This window comes from Leucoraja erinacea, chromosome 2 (genome assembly GCF_028641065.1).
Source record: "Leucoraja erinacea ecotype New England chromosome 2, Leri_hhj_1, whole genome shotgun sequence".
NCBI classification, from domain to species: Eukaryota; Metazoa; Chordata; class Chondrichthyes; order Rajiformes; family Rajidae; genus Leucoraja; species Leucoraja erinaceus.
In genome coordinates, this window is record NC_073378.1 from 88,159,091 (window position 1) to 88,183,312 (window position 24,222).

The 24,222-nt window shown below is 41.6% G+C and overlaps 1 protein-coding gene across 4 annotated transcripts in view; it reads left to right on the plus strand.

Moving 5' to 3' along the window:
* The first annotated feature begins 207 nt into the window (after window positions 1-207).
* LOC129712168 (sodium bicarbonate cotransporter 3-like) overlaps window positions 208-24,222 on the plus strand; it is a 107,383-nt gene continuing 83,368 nt past the window's right edge. For 3 of the 4 annotated variants that reach the window (XM_055660449.1, XM_055660417.1, XM_055660434.1), the window contains exon 1: window positions 208-356. In XM_055660449.1, the coding sequence (XP_055516424.1) occupies window positions 312-356 (45 nt within the window). In that variant the 5' untranslated portion in view covers window positions 208-311. Of the gene's footprint in view, window positions 357-22,644; window positions 22,703-24,222 lie in introns of those variants that run through there. The other variant, XM_055660426.1, reaches the window with a different exon arrangement.

Here is a 24,222-nt window from a genome sequence, read left to right on the forward strand (position 1 = left end):
TTTTATTAGTACGACTATGCCAAACCAAATTCCTGGTATGTTGCAAAACTTTTGTTTTTATTTCAAAATATACTTTGCTAATAAAGTATAATTATGATTATATAAAAATGCTGGAGTAACTCAGCAGGTCAGGCAGCATCTCTGCATGGGAGCCCTCGCTGATTGGAGGCGGGGGAGGGGCGGGACCGGCCGCTGATTGGAGGCGGGGGAGGAGGAGGGCGGTGACGACAGCGGTTCCGTCTAACCGACTGACGGAGCGAGGAGGAGGAGGAGGCGGCGGATGCGCGGCGACGGTCACGGCCACGGCCACCATGGAGGAGGATGGCGGAGAGCAGATGAGACCGCTCCTCACTGTGGTAAGAGCCGGGCGGGGCGGGGCCGGGATGGGGATGGGGAGGGGGATGGGGATGGGGATGGGGATGGGGATGGACGGAGCGGCGATCGCGGGGGAAGTGATGGTGACGGTGATGGGGGTTCGGGATACCCGTTTCCATGGTGCTGCCCACGGCTCTGCCGGCACACGCTGGCCGCCCGCTCGGCAACGGCCGTTGCGATGGAAGCCGCGGCGCTGAGGCTGAGGCCGGGGCCGGGGCCGGGGTCGGGGGGGCCGGGCCGGGGTCGGGGTCGGGGCCGGGGGTCGGGGCGGGGTCGGGGCCGGGGCCGGGGTCGGGGCCTTCCGGGGGGGCCCGGGGCTCGGGGGACACGGTCGGGGCCGGGGTGCCTCCGTTTCCGGGGCGTCGGCGGGGGTCGGGGCCGGGGCTCGGGGGGTCGGGGCGGGGCGGAACCAGCGGGGTCGGGGCCGGGGCCGCGGGGCCGGGGTCGGGTCCTCGTTGCCGCATCCGCCGGGGCCGGGGCGGGGGGCTGGGGCCGGGGTCCCGGGGTCGGGGCGACCGGAGCCCTTCCCCCGGGGCCCAGATCCGCTGCTGCCCCCGTTTCCCGTCGGCGGGGGTCAGATCCGCGGTGTGGACGCGGCGGAACCAGCGGCCGCCCTGTCCTCGCTGCCGCATCCGCAGCCGCTGCCGCCCCCTCCCCTCCCCAGATCCGCTGCCGCTGCCGCCCCCTCCCCTCCCCAGATCCGCTGGCGCTGCCGCCTCGCCATGCCAAGGGTTTTGAACGTAAACACGGCCCGGCTCCCGGTGCAGAGAGCAGGGCTCGGAGGGTGGGATGGCAAGCCCGCTTCCCCTGCCTCTTCCCTTTCTGTGACACTGTCACAAAACATAAGACACCGTCTTGGATCTTTCCTCCAAAGTTTCATTTGTTTGACTAACACGTACACAGACCGATTTAGTCCGTGTTTGGCCCTCTTTCTTCATGCTAATCGTTGTGCTGGTAAACGATGTTGCTTATCTCCGGTCCTGGCTGTGCTTCGTGCGGGTCCAGTGTCATAGCTTGCAGTGTTTGCATAAAGTGACAGTGGGTGGTAGTTCTCTGCCTGTCGAGCGTACATCGTTAGTGCCTGTCCAGTATCGCAGCCTGTCTAGCATCTGCAGATAGTGTCAGATAGTGTCAGTCACTGCCTGTCACTGCCTGTCCTGTGATAACCTGGACAGGCAGAAAGCGATAATCTACCTCCGGGCTAATACTTGATCCCCCTCGTCCTTGATCACTGGCTGTCCAGGATTCAGCAGCTGTAGTTGATGCAAGTCCTGCTTCATATGTCCAGGGCCTGTGCAAGTGCCAGTCGGAGGTTACTGGCTGGCCAGTACCTGGCGTTAGTACCAGTGTGGGGTCACTGCCTGTCTGGGTCTCGCGTTGGCCCTAGTCCGGTGTCACTGCCGGACATTAGATCCAGTTCAGTGTCACTGTCAGTCAAGTGTTTGCTATCCATCCTAGTTTGGGGCCAGTCATTCATTATCTGCACTTATTGTCGGCTTTTGTTTCCGTGGTCCATTTAACTTTTGTTTGTAGTGAGTGCTACTGCCATATTTGTGTTTCTCTGAGGTCTTTTTTCTGGCTTCTGCTAGTCCAGGAATACTGATTGGAATCTGGTCCTGAGTATGTGTCGTCTATCATTCTGCCTATTTGGGAAATGTGAATAGTTATCATTATGGAGTCTGTGCCTCCAGTATCTATTTGTTGTTTATTTACATCAACTGCTGCTGATCCAGGGCCTCTGACTGCAGCCTCTGCCTTGGTCCTCCTTTATGCACTTCATTTGAGAATCTGAGTTGCATGTATCAATTCGTGTTCTGTTTATCATTGATCATTGTTTTTTCAACCACCAAACCTAGTTTTGATATAAATTTTTGGACGAGGCTATAAACTATGGAGAGCTACTTTCTGGTTAGGTTTAAAGACTGACAATACATTATGCTTTCTATTTGGTATTGGTTTTGTCAAAAGTATCAGCATGCAGTGAAAGTCTTTGTGTGCTATCCAGGCAAATTATACCATACATTAGGTAATACAAAAGAGTACGTAAACAAACAGTGTGCTGAATATTGTATTACAGTTAGAGAGAAAGTGTATTTTTTAAATAAGCGCACGTCTCACAGCGAGGTAGATTGAAATATCGGGCAATTCATCCCGAGCAAATGAGAGGTCGTTCAAGCGTCCGCTAACAGTGGAGAAGAAGACATTCTTGAATCTGGTAGTACGTGATTTCAAGCTTTAGTATCTTCTGCCCAATGGGGGAGGGGAGAAAAAAGAATGATGGAGGTGTGTGTTGTCCTTCATTACATTGGTTGTTTTCCTGAGGCAGCATAAAGTATAGATGAAGTCAATGATGGGGAGATTTATTTGTGTGATGATCTGGGCCATTTTCATATGTATCTGTAATTTCTTCCCACCTTGAGCAGAGCAGAGCGGTTGCCATTCCAAATTGTGTTGCATCTATCTGTATAAGATGCTTTCTATGGTGTATCTGTAGAAATTGGTAAGAATCATTGGAGACATGCTGAGACATTAGGCCTTGACATTCTTGATTCTCACATATCTAAATATACTTGAGCTACTTGTATTCTGTTGCTTACCATCGGGCTCTTAAATTCAGCAGAACATGAACCTACTGTGCCCTCGATAATGTTTGGGACAAAGACCCATCATTTATTTATTTCCCTCTGTACTCCATAATTTGAGATTTGTAATAGAAAAAAATCACATGTGGTTAAAGTGCACATTATCAGAATTTATTAAAGGGTATTTTTATACATTTTCGTTTCACCATGTAGAAATTACAGCTGTGTTTATACATTGTCCCCCCATTTCAGGGCACCACAATGTTTGGGACACATGGCTTTACAGGTGTTTGTAATTGCTCAGATGTCTTTAAATGCCTCCTTAATGCAGGTATAAGAGTGCTTGCAGCACCTAGTCTTTCCTCCAATCTTTCCATCACCTTTGGAAACTTTTATTGCTGTTTATCAACATGAGGACCAAAGTTGTGCCAATGAAAGTCAAATAAGCCATTATGAGACTGAGAAACAAGAATAAGACTGTTGGAGACATCAGCCCAACCTCAGGCTTACCAGAATCAACTGTTTGGAACATCATGAAGAAAGCACTGGTGATCTGACTACTCGCAAAGGGACTGGCAGGCCAAGGAAGACCTCCACAGCTGATGACAGAGGAATTCTCTCTATAATTAAAAAATAAATCCCCAAACATCTTTCCAACAGATCAGAAACAAGGGGGAGAGGGGGAGGGGGGAGGGACTATGTATAAACACTGCAGTAATTTCTACATGGTAAAAATTGCCTTTATTAAAATCTGACAATGTGCTCTTTAACCACATGTGACTTTTTTTCTATTACAAATTTCAAATTGTGGAGTACAGAGGCAAATAAATAAATGATGGGTCTTTGTCCCAAATATTATGGAGGGCACTGTATCATTGCACCGATGACTTGCTCTAGTCCTTTTTTGGTATTCTGCTCTGATGGAATTGAAAATATGTATTGCAGTTGAAATATCCTGTCTTTTATATCATCTCTGGCAGTTATTAGCTTAAAAGATTGAATATTCATTATGTACTGTGCATGGGTGTCGTAAAGAGTAGGTTCCTACAGTGGTTACCTACAGTGGAGTTGATTGAACCACATCAACAGATGGGAGGTAGATTGGATATTTTGATGCAAATGTCAAAACATTTTAAAAAACAGCATGGAGAATTGCAGTCCTGAAGGGAATCCTCCATGTTACGTATTACAAAATTAATCTTTCTTCAAGCTCGGGCGTAATTAATTTCCGTCTGACCCTTGTGTGTCAACAAATCACTGCCACATTTCTGCAAAAGCATTTGATCTACGCAGTCTTTGTTTACTCTTTCTAAGTTTGTATAACTGTTGATTGCTGAAATGATCGATTCTTCACACTTGACATTCTGTTTTCAGTGTTTGGGAAGCTGCTGTTGATTTACAGTATATTAGCTGTCAACATCTTATTTGCTAGTTAGAATAGAAACTAAATGATTGTCTAAAAAATGGTGTAAAGTGGTGCTGGAAATTGGCAACTTCAGTGTGTGAATTTGATGTAATTACATATTTCCCCTTTTAAAATAGAAATATTGTTCTCAAGATGTGCTTATAGTTCAGGTAAGTCTTAGGGTTTAGCTTTTTAAATAATTATATTAGATGTGTACGTTATATTGATACTTCAGTTATTAGATATATATTTATAAAAATAAAGATGGGCAAAGTTAGTGGGGAGCAGTCTGAAGTATTGGGAGAGATTGAATAGGCAGGGTCTCTATTCCATGGAGCGCAGGAGGATGAGGGGTGATCTTATAGAGGTGTATAAAATCATGAGAGGAATAGATTGGGTAGATGCACAGAGTAGGTAAATTGAAGACCAGAGGACATAGGTTTAAGATGAAGGGGAAAAGGAATCTGAGGGGTAACTTTTTCGCACAAAGGGTGGTGGGTCAACTACTAGCTGCCAGAGGAGGTACTCGAGGCAGGGACTATCCCAACGTTTAAGAAACGGTTAAACAGGTACAACCCTCTGGGTTGAGGATGGTTTGATTTTTTTTTAATCTTGAAGAAGGGATAATGCTTAAGTGTTTTTAATGAAGTGTTGGCTTGACCAGAAAGGGCGGGTAAATGAAAAGAAGGATAATTTTGGGCAGATCTGAAGGAAAGAGCGGTTTCGGTGGATATATTCCTCATGTGCTGTAGCCCTGAATAGCATAGCTGCTGGGACCAGAGAGAGCAATGTTTGTGGAGTGAGCCTGGAGAGAACAGTACCAGGGGAGAAAATAGATTTTAAGGAGAGGGTTGATACTAAAGGTTGAACGGGAGGGTAGAGGGAGGAGGAATTGAGTTGAGTCAGTGGCTAGAATGGTAAAATGTGATTTTTTTTCCCCCGATGTTTGACCAACAATGACTTGGCAGTGGTGAAGTGGGGACTTGCACCGCAATTATCTCTTTGGGACTTACTAGAGGATTTAGCAATACAATTATATTACAGCCATCAACATAAGGAGTTAAGGGAGTTTTTTTTTTTTAATTGATTATTTTTTATAATACTTCTGTCTCAGCTTTTAATGTAAGGGTTAAGTTTCAGCATTAACAAGAGGGCAGTAAATTGCAAGTCACAGGAGGGATTATTATTGTGGTCCAAATTGATAAGACAGTGATTTAGAATTATATCACTCCTTTGGGGATCTAAAGAGGTTTATATTGCGCAGTCCTAAGAGAACTATTCAAATGGTGTATACATGAGTTTTTTTAATTTTCCTCTTTATGGGAGTTTAAATTAACTTTGGAAGGTTGCTTGTATTAACATCTCATAGCCTTAAGGTTAGTTATTTTACAGTAATTACCAATGGGGAACATGTTGCTGTTATGTCCAGTATAGGTGAGAAAGATGTTACCTCAAGTATTAATTCTTGAATTTTTTTTTGCAAAATGTTAGAAAATATTAAGTTGTAATTTACCGCTGTAAATAAGAATCTTGGATATTTAAATGAAGGAACAGGAAAGTCATTCTTTGAAAGGAATCCTATGTTTCCTCGAGTGTTTTGCCATCTGGAGGTTTCTTGAATTGGAGGATGCAATCAGCAGTACCAGGATATACTTTGTTGTTTAAAAGGCACAATTTGTTTAATGCTGTCATACCTTCTAAGTCAGTTGGGCACTATATGTGTAACTTTGCAGGATGAATTTCCCACGATGTATGATGCATATCTTCAACACCAGAGTATAAAATATATGCTGCTATCCAGTGCCTGAATTCTTCACTTTAGTGTTTACCAAAATTCATTACGCAATAAACAATATTGCCTCTATTGTTGCAACATATTGTTAAACATGAAAAATACAAAGAAACCAAACTGGTCCAATTTTCCTGGTATTGGTTTATTTTGCATTCTATCCAGTCAAATCAAAATAAACATGAGTACAATCAAACCATACACAAAAACAATTGGTAGTATTTAATCTGTGAACGCCACATTTAATACAAACTTGTACATTGAAATTGTTTATTTTGTAGTCTCCAGTGAATGCAAAACTTCAGTTCAATAGGAAAAAAAAAAACTTTAGGATAGAATCCAATAATTAAAGAAAACTGTATTTAAAATGAATCAGAACATTAATAAAATTAACACCAATAAAATAAATCTAATTGGAGAATTATTGAGAAGATATGGAATGGAATACTTTATTGTCACATGTGACTAGGCACAATGAAATTCTTTGCTGCATACCCAATGTATACAAATAGCAGCCACCTATGGTGCTGACAAAGTTACAAAGCACACCGCCTCATCCCTTTGTTCTCTCTTCCCCCCCCCCCCCCCCCCCCCCGTCCCCACCCCCACAGCAGTTCCTCCACGCCGGGTGCCCAAGTTCTTTGCTCTCCCACCCACCCCAATTCTCCATTCATCTTCCCCTCCCCCCCTCACAGTGGCCCTCCACGAGGGTCCTCCATTGTTATCCCCCCCCCCCCCCCCCCCGTTCATGGCGGTCCCCCCACACGTTCCATTGTTCTTCCCTTTCCCCCACCTCACGACGGTCCCTCCACATCGAGTCCTACATTGTTCTTCCCCCCCGCCCCCTCACGGCAGTCCCCCCACGCTGGGTCCTCCATTGCTCTTCCCCTCCCCTCACAGCGGTCCTCCACGCTCTCATCGACCCGCGAGGCATCGCCGCCACGAGGCTTCACCACCGCCGAGGCCCCATTGTCGCGAGGCTTCACTGCTGCCGAGGCCTCACCGCTGTCGTCGTCCCACTTCACACCTCCATGGTTTCGACCAGGGCCCCAGCCGCGGGATCCGGGAGACATCGAGACTGGCGCCCGATAAAGACCTCGGGCCGCGTTCCCAGTCCTCAGCCGCAGCGCGCGGTCCATCGTGAAGCCTTCTGGCCGGGCGTCCCATTGGGAAGCCTTACAGGAACAGATACAGACAGTGAGTATCTATCTCTAAAGTATCTCTCTAAAAGGATTACTAATATCTTTCCTTGACCATTGCATATTTGCTACCTTTGTAATGTGGATGCATCATAATCTTCTAAAAGAAAATTCATTATTTGAAAAGTAACACTTAAGCAAAAATGATTTGTGTTCAATAAAAATCTATAATTGACTGAATCTCAGAAGTTGCAGTGGGAATAGGTTAATAAATGCATTTTAAAGGCTTTGTGATCCAATGTGATTGATGTACTGTAATTCCCTGGGTAATTAATAAATAGACAATAGGTGCAGGTGTAGGCCATTTGGCCCTTCGAGCCAGCACCACCATTCACTCTGATCTTGGCTGATCATCCACATTCAGTACTCCATTCCTGCCTTTCTCACCATATCCCTGACTCCATATCTTCTCACCATATCTGCTGACAATTAACTAATGTTTTTTAATATTAAATGTATATGGTATGTTCAGTCTTTGTTGTAATATTTCTTATCCATGAAGATATATTTTGTTATAAATCTGGCCAAATTCATAATAAAATTATGAAGAACAAGTATTACATTTAAGTAGAATGATAAAGTCTGCTTTCTGGAATTATATTTTTATAGCCTGATAACTTTTGATTGATAACTGTAATTGGAAGGCTTTTACTTTGTGCCCAAGCCTAAATAAACACATTATTTTATTGAACGGGTGGCACAGTGGCATAGTGGCAGAATTACTGCCTTACAGTGCCGGAGACCGGGGTTCGATCCTGACTACGGGTGCTGTCTGTACGGAGTTTGTACCTTCGCCCCGGGACCACGTGGGTTTTCTCCGAGAACTTTGGTTTCCTCTCGCACTCCAAAGACGTACAGGTTTGGAGGTTAACTGGCTTGGTATAAATGTAAAAATTGTCCCTAGTTTGTGTAGGATAGTGTTAATGTGCGGGGGTTGCTGGTCGGCGGACTCGGTGGGCCGAAGGGTCTGTTTCCGCGCTGTATCTCTAAACTAAACTAAACTAAACATTAGTATTTCTGACAGAATTATCATACAATATTAATTTACCTCTTGAATTGTACTGCTTGCAAACTAAACATTGAGCAGATGGATGGATAACTCATGTTTTCCTTTCACTCGGTGACAGACTGCATATAAATCTGTGTGGAAAGTTGGACTACTCTTTCCCTTTTCTCCTTGCCCCTGATGTTTTATGGAAGTGCTTAGACAGGTAGTGTTTTATTTCAAAAAAATAAAGCACTGGGAATATACAGCAGGTCGGCTAGCATCTGATTTGAAATAGTTGATGTTTTCATATGATGTCTGGTTGTGATGTAAGGCCAGCATTAGAAGATGAGCACTTGCAGCAAATGCAAAGAGGTGAAGAGATGGAGGGAATGATTATAGACCAAAAATAACTTAATGACGCAGATTGTGTTGACTGGGCAATGAACTCATGATAATCATAGTGATCTGTCTGGATGAGATGCAAACAAAGGAAGATGAATGAAAATGGAAGAGGGAGAAATTGTTTCTGGACAGAAAAAGGAACAGAATTAAGATAGTTAGGCTGGAGTTAGACAGCTTAAAATGAAAAATATAACTGACCAAAACTGATTGTAGTTTGGGTGAATTACATATTTGACTGGGAAGTGTGTTTAGAAATTCAACCAGAAAAAAATGATCTTGTCCAAATAGAAAATATTGCCCCTTTTTCACCTTTTTTTTCAATTCTATCCGTGAAGGACAGGATAGAGGCTGCTGTAGCAACAGAACGTAGAAGTGGAAGTTTTAGATCATTTACGGCAAGGAATAAATCAAAGGAATTTTCATTATATGCAGAACTCTCGTTTTATAAAAATCAGATCTGTACCTTTTTGAACATGTGTTTTCATTGTAAGATCATTCTCAAACTATCAATTATGAGTATGCAGATATCGGTGATGGTCACGAAAATGGACCTTGAAAGTATTTATTGTGTACTGGGTGATTAGTGTGTGATATGCACCTGCTTTGATATCTTGCACTAGCGGTCCTCCCACCTGCTTTGAAATTTGGAATCTGAAAGCATTTGGGTGAAAGTTTAGAGAAAGAAAAGAAGAAAAGATAGACTATACAGTGAAAAACTGTTGCTCTCAACAGCATGAATTCGCTCAGTTTAAAATGAAAATAATGCCTGTCAATCTGATTAAGTTCCTCAGACCTGTACGTAAGTAAATAAATATGCTGAAAGTAATATAAGTAAACAATGTGGAATAAAACTAAAACTGCACTGATCAGCCAAAATGAACAGAAGGTAATTTCCTAAATTGCATTATTTTAAATAATTAAAATTCTGGTCTGTTTTGATTGTTGGATTTAACTATGCATGAATTTCTGACAATGGATTATATGCAAATCATAGCAAAACCTGGCATTTATATGCTATGCCTTGGCTTATAGAAAAATGCATCCTTTTAACCTCCTCAACATAAAACTGTCCTCCTGACTTAAATGGTACTGCAGACCCTCTATTTTTCCATGTCTCTCAATATCTTCCCATTTATTGTGTACTTTCCACCTGCAGAACTTCCCATTATCAGCAATCAACACATTGCAACAGTGATATTGGCTTTTGTAATGATCTTTAGTTGAAAATGTTTCCTATCATTCATGCTAGTTTAAAACATGACTTGCAACCCCAACATTCAATCAATTTTCTGTCATCTGGTAACGTCAAATTGTACTTATCTTTTTCTCCCACAGACAAACATTTTGAAGTTTGTTAGCCCTTACCACATTGTTTTTACTAGCATCAGCATTTATCATTCAATTAACCATACAACAATTACAGCACGGAAACAGGCCATCTCGGCCCTACAAGTCCGTGCCGAAATTCTGGTCTCTGTCCTATCTTTTATTATTTTTGGCCATCCCCCTATCCTTTTCAATTTAAAACTGTATTCTCATCTGTATTCTCATCCCCATTTCTAACTTTACTAGCTCTGATGAAACGTCATCAGTATCAGACCTAACTCAGTTTTACACTTGAGGGTAATGCTGAGTATTTTGTTGGCCTTTATCTAAAAAAAAATCTATATTCTTTAAGTATATAGCACAGTGACTTGAAACTCAAAATGACATCCTGTATTGCACCTTTGTAAGTATACCAGAAAGTGAGAAACTGGTCACGTACCACATTTCCACTGAATAGCAAATTACTTCCAGTACATTAACTAATTTAGAAATTCTTGGGCATTTCATGTTATTTGTCAAGGGCCGTAACTGAATTTTTGAACCTTTGTTGCTAAGCATGATAGTCTCACATCTGCAGTTATACGGCATTTTAGTTCTTCTGTCATAGTACATAGTTCCCTTTATGTTTAGAACTTTTAAACCTACTGCTTCACTCGGCTTAATACAGTCATCAGGAGAAACCGCCTATAAAGCAGTCTTGATTTGTTCAGCAATTTGTCTAATGCATTGAATAAGCTAGCAAATATTGTTTTTTTCCACTGGACCATTAACACTAATCATAATCGTAATCATAATTTATTAGCCAAGTGTTTTGCAACATACGAGGAATTTGATTTGCCATACAGTCATACCAAAAAAGCAGCACGACACACTATATAAAAATTTGACATAAACATCCACCACAGCGGCTCCTCCACATTCCCAACTGTGATGGAAGGCAATAAAGTCTTATCTTCTTTCCTCCTTCCTTCCCGCGGTCGGGGGAATCGAACCATTCGCAGCCGGTGGTCGAGCTCCCACGTCACGGCGGCCTAAGCTCCCGCATCGGGATGGTTGAAACTCCTGCGGCCTGGTGTTACCGAAATCGGTCCCTAACCAGGGATCGCGAGCTTCACGATGTTAAAGTCCGCAGCTCCCGCAGGTTGGAGCACCAAAGGCCGACCCCTGGCAAAGGGATTGCCCACTCAAGATGTTAAAATCTGAAGGCTCCGCGGATTTGGAGCTCTAGAAGTCCCAAACAAGAGGCCGCCAACTCCACGATGTTAGGCTGCAGTGCAGACGGAGATATGACACAGAAAAAGTCGCATCTCCGTCGAGGTAAGAGATAAGAAAAACATACATTTTACAACAAACTAAAAACACTAAAAATGAAAAAGACAAAGACAGACTGTTGGCGAGGCAGTTATCGTAAAGGAAGTGTTAGCGGCGGGAAAATCTGAGCTGGTTCACAGGGTATTTATTTTATTTTCCACACACAAATCACTTTAAGTGGATTAATAGTCTCGGATATTTATTACTTGAAATAATATCTCTTTCTTAGTTTTCACGATCATTGTATTGCTCACACACCACATTTTAGCTCATCTTTTTTCCTTTCTGTTCAAGAGAAAGTTGGTTCCTTTTATGCCTCTAGAGCACCACCATGTGGCTGGACACATTGATCAACTTATTCTTAATACAGCACCAATATAAAGGCCTCGACAACATTGGCTGGATGCCGACTAACAAACATCCATTACATGGTTCCTATTCTAGTCTCCACATTGCCCACAACCTCTTCCAGATTCCTCAGTTACACATGAACCGTAACTGGTGCCAATCACCTTTCACTGAACATATCTTTGGGATGTGGGAGGAGACTGGAGCACCTGAAGAAAGCCCATGAAGTAAAAGGAAGAACATGCCTGCTCCACATAGAGAGTATCGAAGGTTAGAATTGAACTTGGGTTGTTGGAGCTTTGAGAGAGCTGCACTACAATGCTACGTTTGGCACTTTTTGACTCGTAGAAACATAGAAAATAGGTGCAGGAGTAGGCCATTCGGCCCTTCGAGCCTGCACCGCCATTCAATATGATCATGGCTGATCGTCCAACTCAGTATCCTGTATCTGCCTTCTCTCCATACCCACTGATCTCTTTAGCCACAAGGGCCACATCTAACTCCCTCTTAAATATAGCCAATGAACTGGCCTCAACTACCTTCTGTGGCAGAGAATTCCAGAGATTCACCACTCTCTGTGTGAAAAATGTTTTCATCATCTCGGTCCTAAAAGATTTCCCCCTTATCCTTAAACTGTGACCCTTTGTTCTGGACTTCCCCAACATCGGGAACAATTTTCCTGTATCTAGCCTGTCCACAACCCCTTAAGAATTTTGTATGTTTCTATAAGATCCCCCCTCAATCTTCTAAATTCTAGCGAGTACAAGCCAAGTCTATCCAGTCTTTCTTCATATGAAAGTCCAGACATCCCAGGAATCAGTCAGGTGAACCTCCTCTGTACTCCCTCTATGGCAAGAATGTCTTTCCTCAGATTAGGAGACCAAAACTCCAGGTGTGGTCTCACCAAGACCCTATACAACTGCCATAGAACCTCCCTGCTCCTATACTCAAATCCTTTTGTTATGAATGCTAACATACCATTTGCTTTCTTCACTGCCTGCTGCACCTGCATGCCTACTTCCAATGACTGGTGTACCATGACACCCAGGTCTCGTTGCATCTCCCCTTTCCCTAATCGGCCACCATTCAGATAATAACCTACTTTCCTGTTTTTGCCACCAAAGTGGATAACCTCACATTTATCCACATTATACTGCATCTGCCATGCATTTGCTCACTCACCGAGCTTATCCAAGTCACCTTGCAGCCTCCTAGCATCCTCCTCACAGCTAACACTGCCCCCCAGCTTCGTGTCATCCGCAAACTTGGAGATGTTGCATTCAATTCCCTCGTCCAAATCATTAATATATATTGTAAATAGCCGGGGTCCCCGCACTGAGTCTTGCGGTACTCCACTAGTCACTGCCTGCCATTGTGAAAAGGACCCGTTTACTCCTACTCTTTGCTTCCTGCCTGTCAGCCAGTTCACTATCCACATCAATACTGAACTCCCAATACAGTGTGCTTTAAGTTTGTATACTAATCGCTTATGTGGGACCTTGTCGAAAGACTCATTCATTTAAAAGGAACATTATTCAAATAGTTGTTCTGTGCATTATCACTCTTCATCCTGTGAAGAGACCATTTCTACCTATTTCCTTTCATCCCTCACCACTTGCTTCCCCATGGCCTTTGCAATATCATAGCCTTCTGGATAGCATGAAAGAGGCTATTTGCCCATATCGCTTTCAAAATGGCAAGTTTATTTATCCTCTGTACAGTTTAGCTGCGATACGTTTGCATATGTCAACTTGTTCAGTTGCTTCCTTAGTTCCATATTTTGATCATACAGCCTCTGGTTATTGGTTCTTTACAAGCCTAGTCATTCTTTTTCATCTAAGGTTTCCATCTTTGCTATTAGTTAAGAGATATTGTGTGACGTAATTCAGGTGCACAACTAGCTGAGCAATCCATCTAAATCAAGATCAGTTTAGATTTACCAGTCCTTGATCAATGTAAAAACTATTCAACATGAGGCATTTAGATGGACCATCTTTGTCAGCATTGATGAGTTGGGCTGAAGACCTCGTTCCATACTGTATTTTCTGACTGATAACAAAAAAAAAATCACTGTGACTCTAACAGCAATTAACTTTTATAAATTTAATGTAGAAAAAGTAGCAAAATGCTTCAACAGTTGCTTTGCAGTGTTTTAGGTTACATGTAGGGAAGAGAAGACTTTAAAATACTTAAACCGGTCTACCTCTGATTTACGGCAACTGGTGGTCCGGCACCTCTTAATCCGGACAAAATTTCTTGAGCGCACTTGAAACCCCTCCCGCAAGTCCCACCAAAAATGTGGTGCCTGGGCTGAGTAAGACAACCGATCTCAACCTCAGCGGGACTTCCATGCCGATCGGTGGGTCAAATTTGTCCCCTGCGTTTAGGGCTCGTGAATTCTGGTCCGGCCAGAGCTGGCAGATCCGTTCCATTAACTGACATCCAAGGCCAACTTTGTGAGCCAGTCGCTCGGCGGCCTTGGCAGACCATTCCAGTATTATTGGACTCCTCTCAGAAGGTATGCCCTCTGTTAGTCTGACGAAATGGATAATCCAGAAATCCACTGGAACCAAAGGTGCTGTAACATCGGTGGTGGACCTGTACAAAGCAGGACCATCCTGGAAGGAGAAATAATCCCTGACTTTTTTTTTAATTTACCATAATAAGCCAACCTACTTTTAATTTTGAAATGAGCATTTGGAAGCCTCTGAGACCATCCATTCCACTGTTTATTTGCCTGCTAACCCAAGCCTTTAAGTTATTTCCTGTCTTCACCCAAAATCATCTTGTCCATAAGGCATCAGCGGCTTTCACAAAAAGCACGACGAGGACAGTAAGAACATTCAGTTCACTCAATGCAAACTTTAGGTCATTTGTTCCTTGCTCCCGTGGAAATCTCCAGCGCGGTCGAGATGAGGGGGTTCTGAAGTTGCATTCTCTCGATTGAGGACATTTTCTCAACTCTCCTAGAAGCAACGAGCCATGGCTTTAACATTGGTTGTCTGTCTAACTGAAACCTCTCTTCCCCCACCTCTCACCGTCTCTCCCTGACCCACTTGCATCTACCCCCTCGCTCTCTCTCGCTGTTACACCCCGCTCTCCCCCGCTACCAGTTCACTTATTTTATTCTCGAATGACCTTTGAAAAATCCCATGATTTCTTGTGTTTTTCGGAATACCGAACTGACTGGAATGGCCATTTGTTTTTTTCATGTGTGCTGTTAGATAACTTAACAAATAGTCAGAAAAATTCCTAAGGAGTCTTTCAAGAACCAGAATTGGCATCCAATGTTGAAAACTGGTTTTCAGCACAGCAGTGAGGAATAAAAATTGTTTGACTCATCCTCCACTTTGTAAAAAATAGTTCTACATAAAACGGCTGCTCGTGATACTTTCTGTGTTTAGATTCCAAAACACACACAGCCATTGGATAGGTTATTGTGATTTATTTGAAAAAGGAACATAATTGATTGCTTCATATCATCTCAAACCTATTGTAAATAAAAACAATATCTAAGATGTTTGCCAATAGTGCCAAAATATTTCCGTTGAAGTTTGAGCTGTTAACTGCTTCAGTTTAAATAGCTGGTGTTTATTAATTTGCATAATAATCAAACTTATCATCATACTGATTTTGATGACTAAGTAAATGTCTCGTATTAAATTATAGACAAATTTATCCCTTGGGTTATCTCAAAGGCTTTTATTTTGATATATGGTATCATTGCTCTGAAGACTTGCTCCAGTCCTTTTTTGGTATTCTGCACTGATGGAATTGAAAATATGTATTGCAGTTGAAATATCCTGTTATATCATCTCTGGCAAATATTAGCTTAAAAGATTGAATATTCATTATGTACTGTGTATGGCTGTCGTAAAGAGTACGTTGTTACAGTGGAGTTGATTGAACCACATCAACAGATGGGAGATAGATTGGATATTTTGGATGCAAATGTCACAACATTTTAAAAACTAGCATGGAGAATTGCAGTCCTGAAGAGAATCCTCCATGTGTACGTATTACAAAATTAATATTTCCTCAAGCTCAGGGATATTTAATTCCTGTCTGACTCTTACTGGTGTGTCAACAAATGACTGGCGCATTTCTGCAAAAGCTTGGTTTCATTTGATCTACGCTGTCTTTGTTTACTCTTTCGGAGTTTGTATAACTGTTGATTGCTGAAATGATCGATTCTTCTCATTTGACGTTCTGTTTTCAGAGTTTGGGAAGCTGCTGTTGATTTACAGTATATTAGCTGTCGACATCTTATTTGCTAGTCAGAATAGAAACTAAATGTTTGTCTAAAAAATGGTGTAAAGTTGTGCTGGATTAGCTGAAATTTGGTAACTTCAGTGTGTGAATTTGATGTAATTGCATATTTCTTATCTCAATTGAACACATATTGTTCTGAAGATGTGTTTATAGTTCAGGTAAATTTTAGAGTTTAGCTTTTTAAGTAATTATATTAGTTGTGTATGTTTTATTGATACTTCAGTTATTAGATATATAAAAATAAAGACAGGGGCAAAGTTAGTGGGGAGCAGTAAAAAGATGGCTCTTGTCACTGTCATCAAAGAAAGATTTTCAGGATGAAGTAGCAGTATCTGGCATGGATTTCCTATTTCCTAGTGTAAATTTCATTCTGGTTCCAGCTATAGGAGATTTTGCAACCGTGATGTAATTGCACAGCTAAGTAGGCAATTACATGTACGTATTATCACAGATAAAAACAAGACAAAAACCTCTAATCTTTACTAGCTTCTTCACCAGAGAACAAAATGAACTTGTAGAACTTGGGCTATGTAGAAAAACATTGCAATATAATTACATTATTTTAAACATGGATTAATTTTTAGTTAGTGAAACATGGAATTTTAAAATAATTATTAAGAGATTTGGATTCCTAAAATCAAAGGCCAAATTGGCTTAGTAGACCATTAAAATGTAGTTAATTTAGTCTTTCAGTAAGTTATAACTGTTAACAATGTGCATATTAAAAACAAATGTTCCTGTCAGTTTAATGTTTAAAAGAAAAATCTATTTACAAAATCTTCAGTGTTGCACCCGAAGGAAGGGCAGGCTATTTAAACCTGGGCTTCCACTTTTAACTATGCTTATGTCAACTCCAGTTGTTATTAGTTGTTGCACAGTTTTCCTGGGAAGTCTCTTGGAATTCAGATGACCCTAGTTATTGGGTTCTGAGATGACTGATTATTTGGGTCAGTATGGGGATAACAGCTTAAGTTGCAGATGGAGCAGGTTGTGCCTGACAGGGTGGGCAAGTGGATATATGAGATGGTGACATTAGCTGATTTGAAGAGGTTTTGTGTATTTGCAATGCAAGGCCTCGATTATTAATACCAGTTGAAAGCTCCTTCTCCATTTTGAGTTATGATGGGACAGAGATTTTGAAGAGTCAATGGCAATCTTGCATGCCATCAATAGAGTTTGAGTCTGTCCTGCAATCTTTTTCTCATAATAATGTCTTCATACAGAAGATTAATGACTGCAAATGCTGGTATGTTTACTATCTCTGCACCTCAGAATCTTTGGTATATGACACATTAAAATAATCCCTACATTTGTTTTTTTCGATTTGAAAGTCAGATCTTTTTATATAATTCTTTTTTTGTTGACTATTAAACCACAAATTTCTGTCTTGCTGATTTGATTGCAAATGCTGCTGAACTGACGGAAGTAATGTCCATCAGCTATTATGTGACCTTTGGCAAGAGAAGTCATCCATGTCTCCAGTGTTCATTTTTTGGCATTGACTTATTCTCTTCCTGTGGCAAACTTGCTTTATAACCCAACATTTGCACAACAGAGTGTCATGTATTTTACTCATGTCCAACAAGAATCTAAGGAAGTAGAAACAAAGAAGTGCAGATGCTGGTTAATATCGAGTGCAATTGATAATCCATTACCATTTTGCAATGTGTTTCCTTGCTCTTTTAAACAATATGGAATCATTTAAAAAGTACTACATTTATTTGCTAAGATTACAGGCAATTATGTTAGGTACAGTGTGTAAATAAAGTTTGGAAACCTTAACAATTCAAATCTTGTGTATCAATGAAAACATGTTAAGATGCTAACTTACATTGTGCTAGCAGCTTGGTATTTTATTTTCTTGTGACCCTTTGATGATTTCTCAAGTTGTAAAACATCTTAAATGCAAAATTGATCAAATGGTTCCATTTTATCTTGTTCTCTGAAATATTAGTTTCAGATCCACTCAGTAAAATGAGGCTCTCACTTAACTTTTTTTTCTCTGTTGTCAGTCGGGCAACCTAGGCAGCTTTTTTGGTTGCCAAATGACAGTTTAGGTGGTCATTTAAAACGGCTTGCATGATGCATGCGATAATGTGCTCTGCGAAGTGCATAGTTACCAGTCTGAATTATGCTCAATGAAGCGTTCACATTTTATTTCTGCTTCAAATAAAGTCACAAACTAAACATATTCATCAATCAAGACATGATATATACCACAATGACATGCAGCAAAATTATAATACAGTATCTCAATTCTTTACACGTTGCAATGAATGCAAGTTCTATTATTTATTTCCACTTTCAAACAAAAATGTGGTTGGATTATTCAGCATATGATCAACCTGTGTCAATAAATCCTGGACCAGTATCAGTACTGTAGTTATTTAATGAGCAACATTCACAACTATTCGTTGAATTTATCTCGGTTTTACTTCTACAATCAGTCATGTATATATTTCAGTTGAAATTTTAACGTTAATTCTGAAGTGGGAATGGTGGAAACAGCGTTTATCAATAATTTTTTTTAAAATCTGGTGTGTACAAACTAGGTATCTTCATTGTTGTTCACAACACACAAGTCTAATTTGAACGTCCTGTAATGTGGCGTTTTGACACCTTTAAACGTATTGCCAAAAGAACATTTGCTGCAGTTATGTCTTTTGGTCATACACTAACTGACAAGAGATAACCAAAGGACATAACTGCAGCAAATGTTCTTTTGGCAATATGTTCAAAGGTGTCAAAACGCCACATTACTGGACATTCAAATCAGACTTGTGTGTTGTGAACAACAATGAAGATACCTAGTTTGTACACACCAGATTAAAAAAAAAATTATTGATAAACGCTGTTTCCACCATTCCCACTTCAGAATTAACGTTAAAATTTCAATTGAAATATATACAGGTGTACATCACAAATTTGTGATGTATATGACTGATTGTAGAAGTAAAACCGAGATAAATTCAACAAATAGTTGTGAATGTTGCTCATTAAATAACTACAGTACTGATACTCCATATTAAGAGCATTGATATGCCGTTAAAATGAATTCTGTAGTAACGTGTCAATGGGAGCAGTGACAATCGAACACTGCGGTTTTAATGTTTCACGTGTTTACAATTTAATTAATCCATCTTTATGGATTAAAACAAATAATAACATTGGGAATGAAAACACATTTCATTGCATTCCGTTATCAAACATAATGTTCGCTCTGAAGACATTTCCAGTGCATTAGGGTCGGGGGAGGGGGGGGGGGGTTGAATCAGTGCAGATGGATAGATGGGGGGTTGAGAAGGCAGTCGGTGCAGGATGGATGGATTGAGGCAGGGGAATTAGTGCGTGTTGGTTGGAGTAGGTAAAATTGTGAGGGGAGAGCGCAGGGGATGTCAGTGGTGATTGAAAGGGGGGGATCAGTACGGGATGGATGGAGGGGGGATCAGTGCAAGATGAATGGGAAGGGGGATCAGTACAGGTTGAATTGGGGGGGGGGATCAGTGCAGGATGAATGGAGGGGGGATCAGTACAGAATGAATGGGTGGGATCAGTGCAGGATGAATGTGGGGTTCAGTACACGATACATGGGGGGATCAGTACAGGATGAATGGGGGGGGGGTGGTGCAGCATGAATGGGAAGATCACTACAGGAAGGATGGAGGGGATCGGTGCAGGATAAATGGAGGGGATGTCAGTACAGGATGGATCGGGAGATCAGTGCAGGATGAATGGGGGGGGATCAGTATAGGATGAATGAGGAGATCAGTACAGGATGAATTGGGGGACCAGTGTAGGATGGATGGGGAGTGGCAGGAGAATCAATGCGAGGTGGATAGGGTGATCAGTGCAGGATGAATAGTTTTGGGGGGGAAGGGAGCACAGGGATGTCAGTGAGGACTAAATAGAGGCAGGAATGTGGATCAATGTGGGATGGAGAGGAGAGGTCCCAGGATAAGGGGGATGGAGGGGGTGTAGGAGAGAGAGAGAGCGATGGGGAAGAAAGAAGGGCAGCGCTCCTCGGACAACACCGGCATCATCGCCCCGCTGCCTTGGCCGTCCCTGTCCACCGCCACGTGCCGCCACCAAAGGGAGGCAGTTGGGATCTCCTCACCACCGCCTCCCCTCGTCCGCCAGCCAACAGGAAGGTGCGGGGCCGAGCGGTGCAGGTGCTTCAGACGGTGGAATGGGGCCTCCCTCTTCCTCTCTCCTCCCGGCCTCGGCGTGCGGGTTTGTTTTGAAAGCGGTTATCGCTGTTGGCGGAGTCGAAACGCAGCGGCTGCTAATGAGGGTGGGCTGAGTGCAGGAGGAGGTGGAGCCGCCACTGCTGTGCGAGCTTGTTATTCGCTCCGACCTTCTGTCACCCTGCACTACAGCCGTCGCCACCACCGACCCGAAACGTCACTTATTCCTTTCCTCCAGAGATGCTGCCTGACCCGCTGAGGTAGACCAGTTTTTTGTGTCTATCTTCGGTATAAACCAGTATCTGCAGTGTCAAGCCGGGCAAAATGACTGGGCTTTTAGGTTGCCCGGCGGGACTTTAGGTGGCCATTGGCATCCGGGCAACCGTTAATTTCGAGCCCTGCTAACTGAATTTGTATTATTGCTACTACCTTCTTTTCCAACTTGAAATGACTCAGTTTTAAACAGTCGTTAATCAAGTTCGAGTCACCTGCTACGAGATGTGCACTGAATGAAAGTTGTATTTATTGCTACGTTCTGTACTTAGTCCCTGGTTTTCCGAACTTGGGAAATGACTCACCTCTCCGTTTTTGGCAAACAGTCGTAGCGGCTGGAACAGTCCGTTTCCTGTGGGTATTAAAGAATGCTATGGCTTTATCCCCAAACTGCAACATTTCTTATGGAGAATTGGCAGACATCAGACTTTTAATAAATATGATGACGTAGATTAACAAATTGGGTACCTCCTTGTTGTTTCATTGGCTACCATATTATCTTATAAAAGTGACTTTGCCTTCTTTAAAGATACCCAGTTAATAATCCAATTATATTTGTGGTCTGGCAGGGGCAGAGATTATTGGAGACGAGGCACATGAAAGGTGATGTTCACATACAGATGATCTACATTCTCCCATCAGAAAGGGTGTTGGAAGAAAATATATTAATATTGTACAAAGTGAACACAAAGTTGAAAGGTTATGGGGACAAAGCAGGCCTGTGAGGTCTATTTGTTTACCTTTTTCCAAAGGAGTTGCATACACATGCTCACTTGAGTGGAAGCCTCCTTTGGTAGTATTCTGTGATTATGCATCAAATCTACCTCCTATAGTCCCAGATATCTTATTATTCAAGATAACCCATATTATATTTTGTTTAGAGGCAGCTTGATCTGGTGTCCTTTACTATTTTAAGATTCACCACTAACTCTGTGTCTAAGCCATTAACTATATTCTTGTATCTCTGCCTCTGTTATATCAATTCCTTCAGTCCATCCACAAATGAAGCCTTTATCCATACCTGTGTAACATCTGTTGCTCTGGTAGGCTTTAATTTTATCATTCAAAATATGAATGCTCTCTTGCTTCGTCTTACTTGAGAATTGCACTCTAATTTGTTGCCTTAATGTTGGTTGTTTGTCTCTGGATCCTACAAATTTAATTAACATTATTTTGGTTAAATCAGTATCTGGTATTATTCTGGCTATATTTAAGAGGGAGTTAGATGTGGCCCTTGTGGCTAAAGGGATCAGGGGGTATGGAGAGGAGGCAGGTACAGGATACCCAGTTGGATGATCAGCCATGATCATATTGAATGGCGGTGCAGGCTCGAAGGGCCGAATGGCCTACTCCTGCACCTATTTTCTATGTTTCTATGTCTCCATGTTTCTGCATATATCTGTAAATGCTTCCAGTGTTTGAAATCATCCTCATGCTAAATAGATTTTCTGGTATGTGGCCTTTTACACATGCAGCTGTTCCTCTTTACCCTTGGTGACTAGACTATGAACAGCCTGTGTTCTATGCTGAGAAATTATTTCCATAACATTCTACCTTTCAACTTCACCCTTTTAAATATCTTCAAAGTTCACCACTGTGATGCCTCTTGGTGAGACACTCATTTTCTGCAGTATCTCTGAAGCACTTTGGGATGTATTGCTTATAAGCGTCAAGAAGCAGAGAATTTTAATGGATAATCATAATCATACTTCATTAGCCAAGTATGTTTTTCAACATACGATGAATTTGATTTGCCAATACAGTCATCATACCAATAAAAAGCAACTGACACACAAAATACATTTTAACATAAATATCCACCACAGTGACTACGCCACATTCCTCACTGTGATGGATGTTAATGTTAAAATGTATTTTGTGTGTGTTGCTTTTTATTGGGATGACTGTATGGCATAATCACATTCCTCGTAATGTTGAATTATATGTCGTCCATCAGTGTTTTGCCGTACATAAGGACTTCATTCTCAAGACCTGACATATTTAGTGCTGGATATATTCTGTGAAGTAGTCATAAGTTGGGATGGAAAAAAATTCTTGCACTTCAGATTCAGTTACTGTGCAATATAAACCCTTGTCCTTCATTATAACCTTTATGTAATGGTTGGAGTGCAGTTTGCATGGTTGCTTGCATCTATTTATGATCAAGTTGGCATTCACCCGGCCAGTGTGAAGAAGTCTCAAGAACATGCAGTCCACGCATTATATCTTGCTGCCACCAAAAATCCAAGTATGGTATTCCGTTTATTAAGATACTAAATGTTTTGTTAAATTTTAAAATATCTGTACTGTGACAACATTTCAGGTTGCAATTTACTTTAATTGACCTGACAATCGTTTATTGAGTGCTTTTTATTAGAATCTGGCCTATTTGAGTATATCAATTTCAAACTTTATTTTTCAATATTGAAATTATTTTCATCAATTAGTGATATGTAATTGAAACTAATTAGTTATTTGTTAATTAAATATTAAAGAATATATGAAGTAGTAATAACTAGAATTTTTGTTTTTAAATAATCTGTGCTTTTCCTTCATTTAATATTCAAAAAAAATGCATGGCCATTAACATTTCCTTACGTTTTCTCGCTCTTCACTGACTGGCATAATGTACTACGTTATCACCATATAAGTTGCCAAGTCATCTCTTAGAAACATAGAAAATAGGTGCAGGAGGAGGCCATTCGGCCCTTCGAGCAAGCACCGCCATTCATTGTGATCATGGCTGATCGTCCCCTATCAATAACCCGTGCCTGCCTTCTCCCCATATCCCTTGACTCCACTAACCCCTAGAGCTCTATCTAACTCTCTCTTAAATCCATCCGGTGACTTGGCCTCCACTGCTCTCTCTTCATATATTTGTCTTTGCAAATGCACATAAAAGTGATGTTGTACCGAATATAGTTGCAGTTACTTGCCACTGGCATTCAAACATATTATTTAAGATGAACTTGTTAACTGGTTTTGGCATTTTTAATTGGTGGCAATTAAAATAATCATTTGAATTGGTGATATTGGTTAAAAAATCTTCACAGAAAATAGGAAATGGTCTAGTATATGTAATCATTCCTAATTTTGTTTTAATTGGAATTTAAATTTGAAAATTTGTGTAAGGACACAAAGTGGTGAAGTAACTCAGAGGTTAGGCAGCATCTTTGGAGAACATGGCTAGGTGACGTTCGGGTTGAGACCCTTGTTCAGATTGATTGCAGGGAGGAGAACAAAGCTGAAAAAAGGGAAAGGCCGGGCAGGATGTGGCAGGTAATAGGTTGACATAGGCAAGGGTTTTTTTTGGTTTAGATTAACTTAGAGATACCGCATAGAGACAGGCACTTTGGCCCACCGAGTCCATGCCAATTAGCGATCACCTGTACACGGGTTCTATTTTACACACTAGGGACAATTTCAGGAATCCAATTAACCTACAAACCTGTACGTCTTTGGAGAGTGGGAGGAAACTGGACCACCCCGGTGAAAACTACACGATCACTGGGAGAATGTACAACAGACAACACCCATAGTCAGGATTGAACCCGGGTCTCTGGTGCTGTAAGGCAGCAACTCTACTGCTGTGACACTGTGCTACCCTTTCTTTTTACAGGTCTCCTATTTTCTCATTCTATTCAATTATTAACGTTTTCCCACCCAATTCTGTCCAATCCTTCCATCCCTCAGTTCTCCCACCCATACTACTCTCCCGTTAAAATTTTAATCTCTATGGACTGTAGAGAAAGATGGCTGCACATTTGT